Source organism: Trichomycterus rosablanca, chromosome 2 (genome assembly GCF_030014385.1).
Source record: "Trichomycterus rosablanca isolate fTriRos1 chromosome 2, fTriRos1.hap1, whole genome shotgun sequence".
Classification (NCBI taxonomy): domain Eukaryota; kingdom Metazoa; phylum Chordata; class Actinopteri; order Siluriformes; family Trichomycteridae; genus Trichomycterus; species Trichomycterus rosablanca.
This window is the reverse complement of record NC_085989.1, coordinates 36,456,166-36,476,328: the sequence shown is the minus strand read 5'-3', so window position 1 is coordinate 36,476,328 and position 20,163 is coordinate 36,456,166. Positions and strand designations below refer to the sequence as shown.

General features: G+C 38.5%; 1 protein-coding gene across 1 annotated transcript in view; it reads right to left on the bottom strand.

Moving 5' to 3' along the window:
- Positions 1-475: 475 nt before the first annotated feature.
- Positions 476-20,163, bottom strand: part of sh3bp5a (SH3-domain binding protein 5a (BTK-associated)) — a 21,102-nt gene continuing 1,414 nt past the window's right edge. Inside the window, exons 2-9 of the mRNA XM_062990798.1 lie at positions 18,928-18,990; positions 14,783-14,911; positions 5,610-5,774; positions 4,908-5,038; positions 4,068-4,110; positions 2,853-3,069; positions 1,831-2,154; positions 476-1,150 (exon numbers count right to left, since the gene is read on the bottom strand). Coding sequence (XP_062846868.1) covers positions 972-1,150; positions 1,831-2,154; positions 2,853-3,069; positions 4,068-4,110; positions 4,908-5,038; positions 5,610-5,774; positions 14,783-14,911; positions 18,928-18,990 — 1,251 coding nt within the window. The 3' untranslated portion in view covers positions 476-971. The remainder of the gene's footprint in view (positions 1,151-1,830; positions 2,155-2,852; positions 3,070-4,067; positions 4,111-4,907; positions 5,039-5,609; positions 5,775-14,782; positions 14,912-18,927; positions 18,991-20,163) is intronic.

Here is a 20,163-nt window from a genome sequence, read left to right as displayed (position 1 = left end):
ATGAAAATGTTACTTTTATAATTTTAACACTAAATTTTAGTTTGAAAAAAGAAGTGATACGATTAGGTTCTTTGTGAATTCTGCCCTCTGCTATTTATTTGTACAAGTATTTGTAAGGTCAGGTGCTGATATTGGAATAAAAGGCCCAACTCACATTTGATTTGCCAGCTAATTCCAAAGGGATTTTATGGGGTTGAGGTAGGGGGTTGTGTGTAGTCCACTGGTGGTTCTCAACACCTAACTATTCAAACCATGTCTTTATCGACCTCTATTTGTGCACAAGGACACACTCGTGTTAAAAGTGAGGTTTTTATACAATTACTTGTTAAAACATACTAGCTATTGGTTTGGCTGAAACACCTGACCTCAGTAATTAGGAGGGATGGTCACATACTTTTGACCATATAGTGTACTCCTGGTTGTCAGTGGTATATGTGAGGAGATATTGCTGGTAGTGAAAGGATAACACATTAAGGATGGTCCAGCTTACAACATAAGCCTAAGTTTAATACGTAGTTACACAAAAATGTGCTGTTATAACACACAGGTCAGTTACGATAACGACTGAATATAAATATAGATCTCTTCTACTTTAGTTTTGTAGTAACAGGAAGGATTAAATACACAGGCAGCATAGCTGCTGGGACACAACTATACAAACACAAAACTTATACATTAATTAACACTGAAACGGTCAACACAAACAACACAGTCTGATAATGCGATATGCTTATTAGGAAGACGTGGCCATCGGTTTTGTAGCCAAAACAGCCAGTGCACAACCGGTCAAGTGTACGCATACACAGTTCTGCTTCACCATCTTCAGGTTCTATGTTAAAACTGTTCCCTCCCCTCCTCGATGAGGTCTCCATAGAGGTAGGGGGTAGGGTGAGATACAAAGGTTCTTTTGACACCACTCAAGTACTGTAGAGCTATGTTTGTTCATAGAACGATCAGGTCCTCCTTTTAGTCTAAACAGAGTTTAGTAGCAGCAAAGGAGCAGCGGTAGTGAATGTTGTATTCTCCGTCTTGTTTTCGTTCGCGTGCTCCAGAGACAGACGGCTGACTGTTTTTTCAAGCGTGGTGTTTTTTTGACTGCTAATCTTTGTAGTGTTTACTTGTTTTCCTTCAGCGCCTTCGGCCCTTTCACCTAAACACACACACACGCATAGTTAGCATGAAACCTGGTCAATAGGTAACTACAAAAAACCTTTTTAAATCGGTTTTGCTTTTCCATCTGAAGTGTTTCAACCAACTGAATTTTGTCTTTTTGTATCGTATTATAAAGTAGTTTAGCTACATATCCAGCATGTTATTTTCTATCAAATACAACATATTAGATGTACCCCTGTTAGTGACCTAGACCTTAAAATTGACTGTTTCTCTAGACTTTGAAGTATACATCTGTGAGACCCTCACCACCTATATAAGATACAACATATGGTCAAGATCATGTGGACACCATGACCATGACCAGCTTGTTGGGCATTTTATTTTGAAACCATTGGCAATAACAGGACATGCAGCTGTAACAGCATCTACTTTTCTGAGAACACAAGATTTGAAGTGTGTCTGTGTGAAGTTGTTCCCATTCAGTCAAAAGGGTATTTATAAGGTCAGGCACTGATACTGAATGAGAAGGCCTGACTCACAATCATTGTGCAAAGGGGTACAGTCATGCTGGAACAGAAATTATATAAATTATTATTATTATTATTATTAAAAGGGCATTTTCCAAATTGTTGCCACAACATTAAAAGCACATAAACATTGCGCTCAGTTATTACTATAAGTTATTAGCTAAATAATGCAAACAATTAAGGTTGTCACCTCTTTCCTGGTCACATTCAGGTGACGAGGCACCACTGCACTCGCTGCGTGGCCCCAACACAGGTGAGATGAGACCGAAGCCCTCCAGAGAGTCCGGACTGGGCAGCTCCGCATCCTTGGAGCAGGAAGAGAATAAACCAGAAGATGTGGGAGAAGGGAAGGGGCAGGAGGAGGACAGTAGTGAGTATGTAGTGGAGGGGACGTAAGGGCATGGCACATCCAGAGGGCCAGAGCTGGAGCTCATGCTGCAAGTGGATTGGGTTTCTGGGTCTTCTTCTGATGTAGTGCCATTACAGTTGTCTTCTTCAAAAGTCATAGACATCACTGAAACACACAGGGGAGGGTTTGATTCAGGATTTAAATGTCAAATATTTCACATGAATTATTTAATTAGTTCATTTATTTGGAACAGTGGTAGCCTAGTGGGTAGAGCTTTGGGTTATCAACCGGAAGTTTGGCGGTTCAAATCCAGGCTCTGCTATGCAGCCACTGTTGGGTCCCTTAACCCTGTCTGCTCCAGGGGCGCCGTACGATGGCTGACCCTGCGCTCTGACCCCAGCTTCCAAACAAGCTGGGATATGCGAAGAAAGAATTTCATTGTACTGTACAACTGTATATGTATATATGACAAAAAAAGGATATCTAAATTATTTAGATATCAGATTTTATTTTAAAACACTGGAATAGGCTGAGAATATACCCTCTATATAAAAGTAACTAGTGATAGATTTAAAGTAATTCTAGTCTTGGATTTTATACCGATAGCAATGCAAATTTGGCAAAGACAGCAGTGTGACAAAGTACTTCATGTAAATGACAAGTAAAGCGGCATGCTTTAAACCAACTGGACTTGTTCACAGTTGTTCACAAAGTAGTTCTCTTAAACCATGTTTTTGTGCTTTTTTTCTAATGAAATTAGCTGCCCATAAATGTTATTTCTACTGATGTAAGGTCCTGGGTTCATTCAAACTCAATAACTCAAGACAAGTTAAACTCCAGTCAACACTAAATGGAAAACTTACTTGATATCCCGTCTGACTCCATGTTGAAGCTAACGTCATCCCCGGGTCCTGCATCTTTCTCTGCCCCCACTCCACAGCCTCGTGGCCCCATGGCTGTGAGGCGCCTACGGGCGTGGATTTCATCTGAAATCGTCTCCAGGTTGCGAAGGGCTGTCCTGTACTCTTCTTTGGCCTGGGTCAGCTTAGCCTGTCGCTCATCCACCCTCCTTTTAAGTTGCTGCAGGGATTAAAAAAAGCAATCTGATCAGGAATATCCTGTAAAAGCACAAACTAACATTTATAAGCTTTTTATAAATGTATATTACTTGGTAGGGCTCTAGGTATTATAAAATGTTGTTACTATTTCCAGTTATTTTCCACTTAATTATAGTCTAAGATAGCAATGTCAGTGATTACATTTTCAGCATTTAGCAGGTGCTTTTATCCAAAGCGACTTACAATTTTCATTAAATCCAAACTTGGCAGTGATGGGGCATGAACCTGCAACCCTTGAATACCCTTGAATAACTAGTCAAGTACCTTAACCACTAAGCTACCACTGCACTGATTAACCAGTTAACCGATAATGTTTTATTCCAATAGAGAGCATACAGTCTGTACAGAGTGCAGATTTAAAACACATTCTTAGCCACCCTTAATGTGGTGTGCATACACCAGCTCGGTCTTTTAAACTGTTATAGAATTATAATATACCAGCTTCTTCTTTATTAATTATGATTATAATATTTATTTAGCGCTTGTAATTAACACTTACTTACCCTACTCAAAATCTACATTCTAAATGTTGAACTGGTTCTGTTCACTGTGTTTGTTCATCTTACTGTTCTATATTACTGCCACGCTGACCATGTTATGCTCTACTTGTTAAATAAAGTAAACAATTAGTGATAAGAAACAATGAGTGATTTGTTTTATATTTTGATATAGCTTTTCAGTTAGCAGTTAACCATCGACTAATGACAGTTTGTTAAAAACAATTAGCAAAATTTGCATCCCTGTTGTGAGACATGGGTATACATTTACCACATACCCTCTACCAAACCACATAAATATACACTACAAGTTGTTTTCATGCCAAAAACCAAACTTAACCATTGGCTAAATAACACTGACAATCAGAATTCTGCACTGAAACCTTTTCATTTTAAAAGGAACTGCTTATTCTGCCAGACATTTAAGCATGAAGCATGACAAAAATGAGGAAAATTTACCTACCTCCAGCTGGAGATAGTATTTGGACTTTAATTCGAAGTATGGCCTGTGGGAGGAAAACCCGAAAAAAAGTTTTAGTTAACAAGAACTGTAGGCGCAGAACAGAGTTGGCATGGTAACACTGCATTTCTGAGCTCAGAGAGCAAGCGGGAGGGAGGGAGGGAGAGGGGGCAGCACATCTGGAATACATCAGCCAGCACCCACAAAAACAGAAACAAAGAAAAAGAGAGGCCTGGGTTGGAGCAAGGAAAACAAAGAGCAAAAAAATACTCAGCACTTCTCTACACAAATACTACCAAGGACAAAGATAATGAGTTCTGGGTTGAAAGTTCACCACTTACCACATTGTTCTAAATAGCATGGTTAATAGTCTTGGTGGTGCCACCAGCCTCGCCAAGTGCTTACCAGACACAATGAACTGTGTCAGAGTGCTAGGGTTTTACCTTTTTTACCACTGCACTAGTTCTTTCTGCTGTCTTGAGTGAGTGTTGATTAAACATGGAAAGAGCAGCACAGTCCTCTGTAAAGATTTGCAGGTTTACATTTGTCAGAGGAGGCATGTGCTATCCTGATGCCCTCTTTTGCCAGTGTGGGAGTTGCCAAAAGTGGCAAAGGGCACAGAGTGTATGGAAATTGAATACATTATATCCAATTTGGGACAATGCAAAATAAGCACCTTGCACCTTGGGGCAATAAAGAGTCGCCACCAACAAAGCAAACCATGGGTAAAATATGTACAATCCACACATGAGCCACTGTGCCACCAAAAATATTCTGGCATCATTTTTTATCCTTTTTTTGTGTTGAATGTGAGATTACAGTGCAAAAGACGGTTTTACTAACCGTGACTTGTTGATGGTACGTTTCAGTTTCTTTTCCAGCTGTCTCATGTGGCTTATGGCAGCGTTGTATTTGGCAGCTGTTTCCCTGTGCTCCACTTCACTGCGGGTCCGGCTCTGCTCTGCCTCCATCACCTACATCATCCAACAAAGACTTGTAAGTTAGAACAATATGACTATGACTATGTAGTTGTGCTGCTTAGTAACTGGTTCAGCAGATAAAATATTGCACAGCTTTATGTAATATGAGGGTTCTTCAAAAAGGGCTGGTAAGGGCTTTTTTTATTAAATTCTATTTATTAAGGATTACAGATTACAGGTGACTACAGTCACCTTCCGATGCATTTTAATCAGCGTCGTACCAACTTTTTAATGCCATCAGCAATAATGTTTTTGGTTGAGCGTGTAGCCACTGATGCACCGCTGCTTTCACATCATCACCATATAACAATCTTCTTCCCCTTAAAGCTTCTTTGAGCAGTTCAAAAAGGTGGAAATCAGATGCTGCTAAATCCAGACTATAAGCCACTCTCAGTCACGACCAATTACTACTCCTCCCACCCTTTTGTTTCCAACAAAAATTTACTTCTTTATAAGCTAGTCTGTGCTTTAATGTTTACAGAGCCGAAATATGGAAAACTTGATTAAACAGTATTGGCAATTATTTATTAGGGACCAATAAACTCCCTGGCATTTCATGTCTCACCCTCTGGGTGGCGTGGTTGAGCATCTCCTGCCAGGCTGAGTCAAACTGACGACTGTCCTCCTCCAGCAGCCTCTCCTCAGCTAGCGCGATGGTCTCTTTTGCTGCACGCAGGATCTCTATGGCTCTCTGGAACTCTTGCGTTGCCCTCTGAGCCTCCACCTGTGCCTGAGGGGGAGATAAAGGGAGAGCGTCAGGGCAACTCTGAGCCAGTGTTGAAACATGCCCCATTCAGATAACAAAGCTTAATCTCCATCTTCAAGCCTCTGTGGAATTCACTTGGTATTTCCTTTTTGCCATTTCCTAAACACAGAAAAACTACAAAGCAGGGGTTTCTTCAACCTTTTGTAGCCAGGAACTTCTTCCAGAAAGGAAAGAGGACACTCCCAACAAAGCATAGTATTGCATATGATGATCTTAGGCTTGATCTTGATTAGCTGTTTGGCTATGGAATCCCAATGAACTACATATATGCTTAGATTTTTTTAAGCGTAAGCAGTACATTTATGGGAAGGCTTTCCACAAGATTTTGGAGTGTGTCTGTCCATTTAGTCAAACAAGTATTTGGACGAAAATGCCTCAATTGCTCTGTTGAAGTTTCAATATATCCTAAAATCGTTCAGTAAAATTAAGGTCCGTATAATGTACTTCTTGTTATGTATCTTAATATTATTATCAAGGTTTTATATACTGTATGATTTTAGGCATATTGGTGTATTCATCCTCTCTAATAAGCTACACTATAAGACTCTTGTGAATTATTCAGTGATATCTCCTGCTGACGAATTCATAAGAAAAACTGGCACATTAAGCTGAGGAGCAGCCTCGGATTTTAGGAAAGTGCTTTCCCTTATAAAATGCTGAGCATGATCTATACAGGCTCTCCACTCTCAATGCTATAATACAAGAGTTTGGATTAACTAAATACCCAGCTCTAGTTGACACTTCACCCACCTCATCAAAAAAAAATCCCAAAACTACTAACTAAACACGATTTCTTTTAAAGCATCTGACCTGGCATAAACCCAGCCTTAGGGCCAATCTGTTATTATCTGAGAATTATGGATTCTGGGCTGTGAGGGCTTGACTTTCCTGACCTCCTACGTCTCTATTTCTACATGTACCAACGTTTACACGCTTCCATTGACTGATTTTCTTAATTTGTCAAAACTGAAGCAAGCAGTCCACAGTTCAACAGATGACGAATATATTTTGTCCTGAAGATGATGCAGAGACCTACTGTCATGGTGGGTAGCCAGAGCTATGCACAATGCCACACAGATTATTATACAGCAGCACTTTGTTCATTCACCATCATTTACAAGCAGAGGCGTTGTCAAATAATACGTTCATTTTTCTATAACAATACACATCAGGGTTCAGAACATCATTGTGTGAGGTTCATTCTGAAGTGATGCACACTATTGGACTCAGTGGGGGGAAACACACAACAGTCATGTGTAGGATTGTTTCAAACATATGATGAAAAGCATTTAGATCAACGCCCTCTTCTAAATGGATGTACTCAAAGTAGCAACTGATGTACATTGTATTAATCTATTTTAGCAGCACACATTACAATCAGGTGCATGAAGCATTATGCCATGCAGTCTCCATACACAAACACAGACAGTAGAATGGGTCAGGCTTTGTTTGTTCAATTTCTGCCCTGTTTTGACATGGGAACATCCATTAGCAACAACAGTTTAACCTTAAACTTTATGTTGAAATTCCAAATGGTCATGAATTTCTACTTCTACACAGTGAACCTTTCAGAGTTTCAACAAGGGAGGGTGTAGCTTTTTTAAAGTCTGCAGCCATAGTCATATTTCTGTGCTTTACATTTGTGCCGTGGTGTAAGTTTGTTAAAAAGAAACATTCAGACTTGCCTAAAACACTGTGACCTGAATAATGGACATGTAATGCTGAACATGAAACTGCCATTATATAACATTTATGTTTAAGCCCCCACCTGGTGTTTTACCTCACCAACTTCAATACACAAGGATTATTCTGTATGTTACAAACAACCAAACTTTTACCAGCGATTGGCCTAAAATGTCATTTTCACAGTCCCATGTACTAAACAGAAAAATATTGAGCACATGTAAACAGTGGCCTCTGGCAACATGTACACCAATAACTGGGGTGAATTATGCTGGTGAGGGCTTTTTTCTTGGGAAGTGGCATCCAAGGTCAGTGCTGACCAAACACACTTAAAAGGAAGCCTGAGAAAGTACTAACCTTTGTCCTCCATTCCTGTTCCCCTTATATGTGACTGTTTTGGGAGTAACTCATGTTTTTAGTAAAGTGCAGGGGCTGCGCTTTCTCATGTATACTAAGTGTTCAAGAACTGATCATATGCCCTGCTGACGTGGAAACAGTGAAACAGAAAAACCATAACAGGTTTTTATTGTTTTTGGTTTACAGTGGTTTGTAATCATTTTGTTAGTTAGTACAGCAATATTAATGGCCCTAAATGTGTCCCTCGATTAAGTCTAGGTTTTTACATTTCAGGTCAGAGAACACCAAAAAATTATTTAACTGAACACGGCATGCTTAATCTGTAACCATGTAAGTAGTAGTAGTAGTAATAGTAGTAGAAAAATATATTACTTGTTAATATGCATAACTAGTTAAATTCCATTAGGTAGATCACTAATCATCCTAAACATATGTTAGAGTGCTTTTTTTTCGCAATGATATAACCTACACAAATATCCCAATTGGTTTTGGGTACAATGTAAATTACATATACAGCACAGTTTTGTATTTAGAGCTTAGCTCTAATTTCTTGGCTAGATCAGTAGAAATGGGGGACATATCACACTGTTATCAGGAATTCAAAGATTCACTATAACTCTTTGAATGTTTAAGCAGTGATCCAGGCAGTGGATATGAGGCTTGGCACAAATGCTAAAAAAAAAAAGTTAATTAAACATTTTACTATATGTAAAAGTGCACCATCTGAAACAAGATTATAGATTATAGATTATAGATTATATTATCATTATAATGTATGTATTTATGTAAATTGGTCATTTAAAAGATGTCTGGATTTAGGAATTATAGCTGCAAAACATATAATATAATAAAATATAATGTATAATTTTTATAGTATATTACCAGATTAAAAAAATGACATTATTGGCATATTCTACAGCACCATTGCACCCACTTTGGACAGCACTGGAATTTATTCTAGCTCTGTGTTCTGATCAAGTATGAGTGAAATTTCACAACAGTATCACTTAGCAAATTATTTGATTCTGAGCTTGTTACTTTACTGTGTAAAATATCTTAAATTTAATCCTGCTGATGCCATATCCATCCATGCCCAGGAACAAATTTGGATGCTTTCTAGATGGGGAAGGTTGATATGAAAACTGATCAAATTGCAGGCAATTGTTTTTTCATGTGTACTGGGGCCTGTTAGCACAGTGCCCAGATCCAGTTATTTCTCCAGTAAGATTGCATGAGCTGCATTTTAGACACATCAGATGTCTTCTTTGAAGAAGCATGTATAAGAAAATGTGAAACTTTATCTCAAGGGATTTTGCTCTGATATTATTTGAATCAGCATTTCTCTGCTAGCTTTAACCTATTTTTACTGGAATTTATTCTGAGCAGATGTTTCATTAGAAATGTTGGTTCCACACTGGAATGTGTAATAACCCACTGCAGAGTACTTGACTTACTACTCCCTGACCTACTTCTGTTGTGGCAGCCTTAATGCTTAATGTAAGTTTATTCACCTCACAAAAAGGTAAGGAAACCACCCACCTCATTTAAATTGAGCTGTAGAGCTGCACAGAAAAACCTAGTCACTAACTCAATGTATCACTGTGAAGTCACCTCAGATTTTATGAATGTCATACACTGAGCATATGCAGAGCATTATACAGTAAATATTCTAAATGGGATTCATGTATTAACAGACTGCCTTCTTCCCCTCAGCTGTGACCCAAATGAAGGCCACTTACAGATAAATTGTTTAGGCTACTGTTGTATTCATAACCAAGGCTATAGCATTCCACAGTCTCATCTATAACCATACAAATGCAGCTCACTCCTAGCTTGCTGTTGCTATCAAGCAGGTAAGACCTTGCATATTTCCCCCTGCACTTTTTACCCCCAACCAACACATTTCAAGTAACGTCCCACGTTGCATCATTGATAAACTGGCAGCAGACACCTCCGTTTCTGAGAAAAGCCAGAAAGACCATACTGAAACCACATGATCAGGATGTGGCAAATCATGCAGCATCATTTCTAAAACAATGATGAGGTAAGGTGGGCAGTCCATTACCTCACAAGTTTCTCAGGCAAGGTCTAAATGCACTGTAGACCTTACAATGCGCTGCAGACCTTAAAATTTTGGGACGATTGCAGAGTTAACAAGACAAATAAAGTATATACTGTTAACAAAATCGTAACACCATATTGAGGGATTATATGTAAAAAAAACACTTGATAAGTAAATAATCTCAGCAATAAATGTTCCGTTGATGTAGTTTACTGACATATTTACACAAACTAAGCATTTTAAACCAGCTTAACTTTCCTAACAAAACATTAAGTAATTACATTACTAATTGAAGGGACATGCACTTACATTTGTTGAGTTGAGTATGCATGATGATCATTCTTGTTCTTTCTTAATGTGTATTTGTATTTACACTTAAATATAGTGTAATGGACTTAAGCAATGTCTTGCCAAATTTGCCACATTATGCAAGGTTTTTTTGCTTGTGTGATGGTTTGTTTATTAGGATTTTAACATCATGTTTTACACTTTTTGGTTACATTCATGACCGGAAACAGTAGCTACTCATTACACAAGGTTCATCAGTTCAAAAGGTTATTTCAAACACAGTCATGGACAATTTAGTGTCTCCAATTCACCTCACTTGCATGTCTTTAGACTGTGGGAGGAAACCGGAGCTCCCGGAGTAAACCCATGCAGACACAGGGAGAACATACAAACTCCACACAGAAAGGACCCGGACCGCCCCACCTGGGGATCGAACCCTAGCCACTCAGTTGAGTTAGCACTAGTCACATATGGGTGGTGCAGAAGTGATTCTAGGTTTGATTAGAGAGAAAAAAGAGAAAGTGGAAGTATGTCAAGGTTTGATGTGGAAGAAAGGAGAACTAGTAAAGCATCACTGTAGTGAGGGGACTGTAGCTATGAGATCATGACTTCCCCCTGGTCTTTCAGATAGATTGTGTGTGTGCAGCTGGCCAGCTAGCAGCAGGAAACAGGCAAGGCTCATCTAGGCTAGGTCTGTTAAAGCAATCACGAAGGCCAAACTGCTCTGTTTTAGCAAACAGAAAATAGGTCATGCTTCCTTTTATTTGTAGTCAACAAGAAAAAAAAAACTGGTCTGTCCTCTCATATACAGAGACTTCAATGGTGGGAATGACAGATGTTTAATCGGCTTATAATATTACATACAATGTCTTATATCGTATATATATTTGTTCACTTGGCTTGCGATCATGAACAGATGTCACATCACTATCAGTCAATGACTGGCAGGCTGGCTATGGCAGTTTGCACTGTCAGTTTATATATAATCACCTCCAATATCCAATTAGAAAAGACTAACACTTCTTTTCAATTTTAACACGCTGCTCTTTTGGTGTAAGTTGGTTTTGTCAGACCACATGAATACCAGTAATTTATTTAAACACCTTTACTATACATACCTTTTCTATATACAGATATAGAACATGCAGCTATGTCCAACAAAGCAACTTGTATTCATATTCACTATAATGCACTATAATTGCCAAAAAGTATGTGGACACCCCTAATTATATACATATACAATACAATTTATACATAAATAAAACATACATAAATCCATGCAATGGTCTGTATGGTTTTGTTTGTCCCACATATATCTATCTACCCACCAACCTACCTACTCATCTATCCATCCTTGACTCTAACCCTGTGTCCTACTCGATCTATCCATCCATGTACCTACCATATTGTTGCTACAAAGTATTTTATATAGCTGATTTTATATGCCTGTTAGCAGTGGGTGTGGCAGACACACTTGAACCCAATAATTAGGAGAAGTGTCCGCATACTTTTGGCCATACACTGTATGTGTACAGTATATATCTACTCATGACATGTATCTATCTAAAATGAATGAAATCTAAAGAAACAGCCAATGATATTCAATACATATACTATGTACTACTGCTTTTGACAAGTATAAATTAGGAAGAACGTATTTCTAGATCTAATGATCTATGTGTACTATTTGTGAGACTGTTAATGTCACCCAGGTTTTTACACTGGCGTGACTGAATACTGAATTGTGATTCGATGGAAAGAGGGAGTTGGTGTTCGAGCCCCCGTCTATGAGTGACAGCTGGTCATGTACCAAGCCCCCTGTACAAGTGACCCAGCAGTGGAAGTATAAACCCTACATGTGCTACAAAGACAGAAGGGCAGACAGTCAAACTGGTATTTAGAGGATATTATGGTTAGAGGACAAGAACATGAGGTTAACATGGGTCACATTACATTGCTCTTGAACAGCATTACACAATCACTAAGCTTGTTCACATAGGTAATGGACTACATGTTCCTTCAAGTTATAGTATGACCTAGACTTATAACTTATAACTTATACCCTTATCCAGAGCGACTTACAGAAGTGCTTCCACAGTAAACATTTCCCAACTCTAGTTTAAGTAGAAAACAGTCCAAGAACACAAATCTACAAGAGATTCAAATGTTCAAACAGGCAGACGCACAAACTGAACTCTTCAGGCAGAGAACATATGAATACAGCCAAATACATGAACATCCTTAAAGAGAGCTTCCTTAAGAGTTCATGCAAACTCAGACTGGGAAAACCGTTCATTATACATAACAAGGACACAAAGCATTCTGCCAAAACAGAGTGGAGTGGATTAGGGGCCTCAGTCTCTGAATGTCCTTGTGTGACCCAGCCAAAGCCCAGACCTAAAACCCATCAAACATTTGTGGAGACTTCTGGAGATGGCAGTTTACAGCTGCTTGCCTTGTATCAAGCAAGAATAGAGAAAAATTCCAACTGCAAAGCTGCAACAGTTTGTGTTTTCAGTAATAGAAAAGCTGATAGAACACAGTGCTAACCATCCCTGAGTCCTAATTTTTTGGAGTGTATTACAGCCATTAAATTATAAATGTGTTTATATAATAGTAAAATGTTTTTACTATTATGGGTGGTTATGTGTATTTACCAAAATTAAGAAACAGATGTACTGATGGTAACAGATGTGAGGTAATCATCACATTATTCAGAGGAACTGAATTACATTATAGCAAGCCTAGTCCCCAAGACTAACTGTGAGATGCAGTTTCAGTAGAATTTTACGTCAGTGAGATGTCAGTCGTTAAATAGCATTTAGCAACTAATCACTAATTTGCTCTCAAGAAGGCGATAATCACTTTTTCAAGCATAAAACCTGCAATAAGGAGTTATTCTGAATATGAGTTACACTAATTAGCACCAGCCATCTCTCTATATATAGCACAGCCAGCGCACACGTGCACACCAGCACTGTGAGACTGAACCATCCTCAAAAATAGCTCTTTTTGCATAAGCCTGAGCAAAGCTGCAATATGACAGAGAAGTACTTTAACTCAAGCAGATGTGTACTGTTGAGAATAAATAACTCTATATCACTATACACTTATAACAGGCTAAATGCAGAAACTAGGTTAAGCAAGGGGGACATTGCATAGACTGTAGGGAGGGTATCTGAAAAGCTAAAGTGGCACAACAGAATACTGAACTATTGATCTGAAAGCTGAGGAATTAGGCACCACCAAACTGCCACTGTTGGGCCCTTCAGCAACGCATCTAACCTTACATTGTATAAGCCTACAGCTTGGATTGAATCCTGTTCTAAACAGCTTTAAGTCGCTTCAGGTTAAATAATCTACAAAATCTTACCATATAGAAGCTCTTTGTAGATCTACAATTACTGACTGTAGCCCATCTGTTTTAGCCTGCTTTCACCCTGTTCTTCAATGGTCAGGACCCACACTGTCCGCTCTATTAGACACTCCTACCTACTTGGTTCACCTTGTAGATGTAAAGTCAGAGACGATCGCTCATCTATTGCTGCTGTTTGAGTTGATCATCTTCTAGACCTTCATCAGTGGTCACAGGATGCTGCCCACGGGGCGCTGTTGGCTGGATATTTTTGGTTGGTGGACTATTCTCAGTCCAGTAGTGACAGTGAGGTGATTAAAAACTCCAGCAGCGCTGCTGTCTTGTCCACTCATACCAGCACAACACACACTAACACACCACCACCATGTCAGTGTCACTGCAGTGCTGAGAATGATCCACCACCCAAATAATACCTACTCTGTAGTGGTCCTGGTAGAGTCCTGACCATTGAAGAACAGCATGAAAGGGGGCTAACAAAGCATGCAGAGAAACAGATGGACTACAGTCAGTAATTGACTACAGAACTACAAAGTGCTCCTATATGGTAAGTGAAGCTGATAAAATGGACAGTGAATGTAGAAACAAGGAGGTGGTTTTATTGTTATGGCTGATCAGTGTACATACAAAGTATATACTTTAAATGTACTCAAGGTCTTTTGACTTTGTACCTATAATCAAGAACAAAATGAATGTATTTATTAATTTTTAAAAAATCATTATTTTGTTAGAGAAAAAAAGTATTTAGATATTATTTTGCATGTATGCGCTTGGTTTCAAGTAAGGCCTTAAAGTGCTTTCCATCCTAAAATAATAAGGTATATTATTATTCATATGGTATTCATATACAGTATATAAAAAAAACAGTTCTACAGTGGCTTCAGTTTAGGTGACAGATTAGGGTAGGAAATGAAGTAAACTGGTTGTGAAACATAGTATTTTACACAATTGACTCACAAGGCTTTTGAAATTTAAAATAGCTTGACAATCATTCTGTTAAAATAAATTGGAAATAAATGAGTAAACAAGACAAAATGAGTGGCTCATCAAAGTCTGACTACACGATCAAGACACCCTTTATCAAAGCATTCAGGAAGTAAAAACACTCAAACTTCAGTAGTGAAGCCTTTAAGAGCTCTAAAAGAGAAACACTATCCTTGTTTGTTTGCAGTAAGATAAAGAAAGCATTTTTCCAAGAAGTGATCTTACCTGTCTAGCCACTCTCCGTGCCTCCCAATACGGCTTAGATTCCTCCACGGCTTTACCAATCTTCTTGACCTGCTCATCGAGTTTGACCGTGGCCTCCACCAGGACGGCACGAAACCTCTGCCTTGAGTCCTGATATGCACAGACAGTCAGATTATTGCCAATTTCTTTAAACAAATAACTGACCATCATTAGTCGATAGTAAACCAAGCATATGTTGTCCAATCAAAATATAAAACACATGACAAGTTTTATATCAACACAAGTTGTCTCACATAATTATGACAAGTGTATTTATAGTGAACATGTCAGTAATGTAAAACAGTAAGCAGACCAGTTCAGCAATCAAAATGTAGAATGTAGAGTCGGTAGCAAAAGGTTCATTACAAGCACTAACTAAACATGTTGAAGATGCAGTCAGAATTTTGAAGCTTTTTCTGGCAACATTAGTGTAGTTATTATGAGATCATTATGAGTTTCAGACTGGGACATGATGTATAATGATCACATCATTTTTGTAAAAAAATAAATTAAGTAAGAAAGCTACACACAGATCCCCACGTGCAGAGTTTAACATGCACACAGTGATGCAAGGTGGACAGTTAGACAGCTTTACCATTTGTAAATTTAATGTGTAATAGTTTTGTCATTCATTATTTAAATCATATAAATACTTTACAAAAAAATTCAGATTAGAAACTCAAAATGTGCTAGTACACAGAGCTGGTGCATGCACACTAAAGCTGGGTGTTCCAAATCAACATTCTTATGCCAAGTTCACACTACACGACTTTCCAAGTCGTCAGGTCACTGTACAGTTCACACTACACGACTGGATCTCTTGTAATCGGGAGTCTTTCAAGTCGGTGTGTATTTCACACTACACGACTGATCGGTGATAGGGGGTCACGCACTACATGATCTATCACCAACTGGAATCGCAGGCAAACTTCTCTGGTCTCCCAAACTATGCTTTGTCACGAAAACACACGTGAGAAGTGACGAAAGTTTTAATGATACCACGTCCAAAAATGCACGTCAACTAGTAGCGAGCGATCAAAGTTTGTGCGCTGATGTGCAGCGTAAAATCAAAGAGGAAAAATAAATGAATGAGTGGATTTGGCTACATGAACAGCATGGATTGTTCTGTAGTGAGTTGGAGGTTAATAAATATTTTTGCAATGTGACGTTGGAGTTATGTTTGGTAGAGAAAGATTAGGTCAGAAATACTGTAAAACTTGTGTGTGTGCCGATGTATTCTGATATAAACTATATTATGCCCCTGTCCCACCTTTTTACAACTCCTCCCCTGCGTTTCCTCTCACACCGTATCTTGCAATCTCATTGGCTGTTCGACATAGCACTCATTGCCAGTCGGGCACTCAGATTCAGATATCTGACATGCTAGAAATCTCGCTTCGGTCACCGAGCGCTCGGATCGAGTTGCTGGGTAGTTAAACATAGCGATTGAGAGCAGAGTTGCTCCCGAGCCGGCAAATCTAGCGCCGACCAGTCGCTGAGCGAAAATCAGGGCAAAAATTGTGTAGTGTGAACTAGGCATTATCTTGTAGAGATCTGCAGCTTCTCAATTGGAATTGAAATCAAACATTAGCTGTTGGACATCTATTAAAATTACATTTTTAAAAGCATTAATCTAACAACTTATTATTGTTAGATTGCTTAGCGGTTAACATGTTAATCATTTACATCTCTATTTCGCATACTGCCATATTGAATATTACAACAGCTACCAGCCAGGAAGAGAAAATGATAGCACAAAATTTTTTTTTAAGACCCTTAAAGCCAGCCACCATATACTTTCAAACTACATAATTATTATCTCTTTCTAAATACTGTTTGTAGGTTGACAAAACAGATTAAATTTTCTGTGTATACAAGAAACTTGACTTAGTACCTCTAAAGAAATGTAATCTAGAAAATGATCTGCTTTTACAGAGTGGGGAAAATCAGAATTAATCTAAAGAGCAAAAGGAAAACTAAACTAGATGTATTGCTTACTATGTTCTGTGCTGACCTGGAGAGACTGTCAGGGGAAGAATAAGTGTGCTTTGGAATTAAACTATTTAAACAAAATGTACAAAACTGAGTTTTAATTAATAATAAATTGTACATTTATAGATAAAGCCTCACTAAACTGAAAGTGCATTTGCATGCCAATCACACACAGGTGTATTACAAGATCAGGATTACTTCAACTAAAACTAAAATTATTATAACATTGGTTGGCTTTTTTCAAGATTAAAGTATTAACTAAGTGTCCACAACCTGGCCCAACACAGCAATTACTGTGGAACTGTACACAGAGTGTGCATGCCTAATGAATTCCAGGCTGCTATGGTATATGTTACGGAATCCCTTTCATTGTTTATATTTATCTCTCTTAGGGGCTTCCCTGCCACTCCTGGTGCATTCACTGCAATGTAAATAAATAAAACATCTCAACAGTAAAGCTTTGTGCCTTTATCAAAGGAGCTTGTTTAGTAAACTACATTCACTGCTAATGAATGAGCATGACATTCCCCTCAGAAAGTCCCTACATCTCCCTCAACAGACAGCTTTCACTTTTATTAAAAATCCTCTTTAAGGCTATACTTATAATGCTAGGGTGGGTGATATGTACATTTATACATTGTAAGTACCATTTCATGATGCTTTGTTTCACTGAGGTTAGAGTAGAGCAAGATTATGAGGAAAAAACTACAAATACTAATAGTTAAATATAGAACGTACAAAAAATACAATTATTTCTTAAAATATTAAAGAGACAATACTCCAGATATGCATAACATTATTATTATATATATATGAGAATAATTGAGAATTACTCTGGCGTGCCTGTAATAGTTTTTGTTGCTTGTTGATTGAGCAGCAGTTTGAAAAAAATGATGACTGGGTTCACATGTACTACATGATAGCCCCTACCTTGCAAGACTGTCTAAAATGTTAATTGGAAACAACTAAACTGGGGGGGAAAAGTGTAAGGAAAGCTCATTATTAAAGTTAGCCCCTAAATAAAAATTCTGATTGTTTTGAAGGATGGCTTCTGCTGCAAGGTCATGCACCAATCTAGTTCAGCGACACCGACATCCTCTCATGTGGCGTCACTGAGACTGAATGTGAGTTATCCTTTGACATTGGCCATCCTGGCTCTTGATGAATAATATTTGGTCAACAACAAGTGCAGCGGAAAGGCCATGTCTGTTGCATAATTCTTTATCCAAACAATTACCAGACCAAACTAGCACAGTGTTTGGACAAGCTGATATTTAGAGGTCAGGCAGTTCTCTGTGTTTTCTCCTACAACAAGTTTTCCAAGGAGTGTCCCTGTTTGGATTGACCCACTTTAGATAAGGGATCCTAACTTATATCAAATGACAAAATCACATCAGACTGGATTGCTTGATCATCTGAAAGAATAGAAACAGCAATCCTTCTTTACATAAACTTTAACTGAAGGACAAGATTGTTCATAAGTTCTTGACCTGCCTTGATGTCTGATGAAAACATACTGTTATGTTATGTGGACACAGAAAGAACATGCAAACTCCACACAGAAAGGATCCTGGCCGTCCAAATAGGGAATCAAACCCAAAAGCTTTACCCACTGTGCCATTGTCCTTACAGACATCACATAGGCCTAAAAAGGTAAGTTTTCTATATTTAAATCATACCCACATACACATTTAGGACTAGCATTTGCAGTTTTGCAAGGTTTTAATAGAATGTATGCCAAAATAAAATATGAATATGTTTTCTTTGTAATCGAAAGCATGTTAAAACCATGAAACAAAACATTGTTCATGTTTCTGAGAGCTAACTAATAGTACAACATCAGCTAACGTTGATCAAAATCACCAACTATAATTTCTTACATATTACAGAAATTGTGGCTTCCTGGAATGACCACACTCCACACAGGATTTCCACATATACAGATTAACGATTTCCTTTCTCCGTTCAACACAAATCCAGAGGATATCAGTCTTGGTAAGAAGTGTGTATTAGTAGGTTTGGGGATGATGGAGGACTGGCAAGTTAAATAAGGGTCTTCTCTTCTTCTCTTCAGTTCTAGAAGAAACAATGACATGGCAGAAAAGGCATGCAGTGGAAAGACAGGGCAGACCTACCTCCAGCTCGGTTTCCCATTGGTTAATGTTGTCTGTTGACTGATTTAGTTTCTCCAGTTCTCCCTGTTGACAACAGAGAACCAAGGAGTGAGATTTTGTGGAGAGCACAGTAACATCTGGAATCTATTTCCAAAAGTAGCACTTAAAATCAAAATACACTAGCAAAAGAATGTTAAGAGGGGTGGTTCCATCTAAAAGGAGCATGTAGCAGTTCGGTTAGCATACAGTGGAGCACATGGTTGGTTAGCACAGTGTTTATTCTTTGTCATGTAGTATAGACAGCATCACTTTATTATTTTATGTAATTAATTTATACAAATGTAAATTAATGTTATAGTAAATTATATATTTAACTACACACAGTTAATTCTGATAACTAAAAAAATCTGGTAGGTGTTGTACAGCTCCAGAAACTGTGGTAACTGTTTGACATTTTTCAATGTGTGCTACATTTAAGTACTTGTGTAACCTCTCACAAACATACCAATTGGTACAAATTACAACCTAAAGTATATGACTACCTGACCATAAGCTTGTTGGACATATTATTGTTGTTGGTATTAATGTAGAGTTATCAGCTCCACTTACCATATAGAAGCACTTTGTAGTTCTACAATTACTGACTGTAGTCCATCTGTTTCTCTGCATGCTTTGTTAGCCTGCTTTCACCTGTTCTTTAATCGTCAGGACCCCCACAGGACCACCACAGAGTAGGTATTATTTGTGGTGGATCATTCTCAGCACTGCAGTGACAATGATATGGTGGTGGTGTGTTAGTGTGTGTTGTGCTGGTATGAGTGGATCAGACACAGCAGAGCTGCTGGAGTTTTTACATATTGTGTCCTCTCACTGTCCACTCTATTAGACACTCCTACCTAGTTGGTCCACCTTGTAGATGTAAAGTCAGAGACGATCGCTCATCAATTGCTGCCGTTTGAGTTGGTCATCTTCTAGATCTTCATCAGTGGTCACAGGACGCTGCCTAAGGGGCGCTGTTGGCTGGATATTTTTTTGATTGGTGGACTATTCTCAGTCCAGCAGAGACAGTGAGGTGTTTAAAAACTCCATCAGCATTGCTGTGTCTGATCCACTCATACCAGCACAACACACACTAACACACCACCACCATGTCAGTGTCACTGCAGTGCTGAGAATGACCCACCACCCAAATAATACCTACTCTGTAGTGGTCCTGTGAGAGTCCTGACCATTGAAGAACAGCATGAAAGGGGGCTA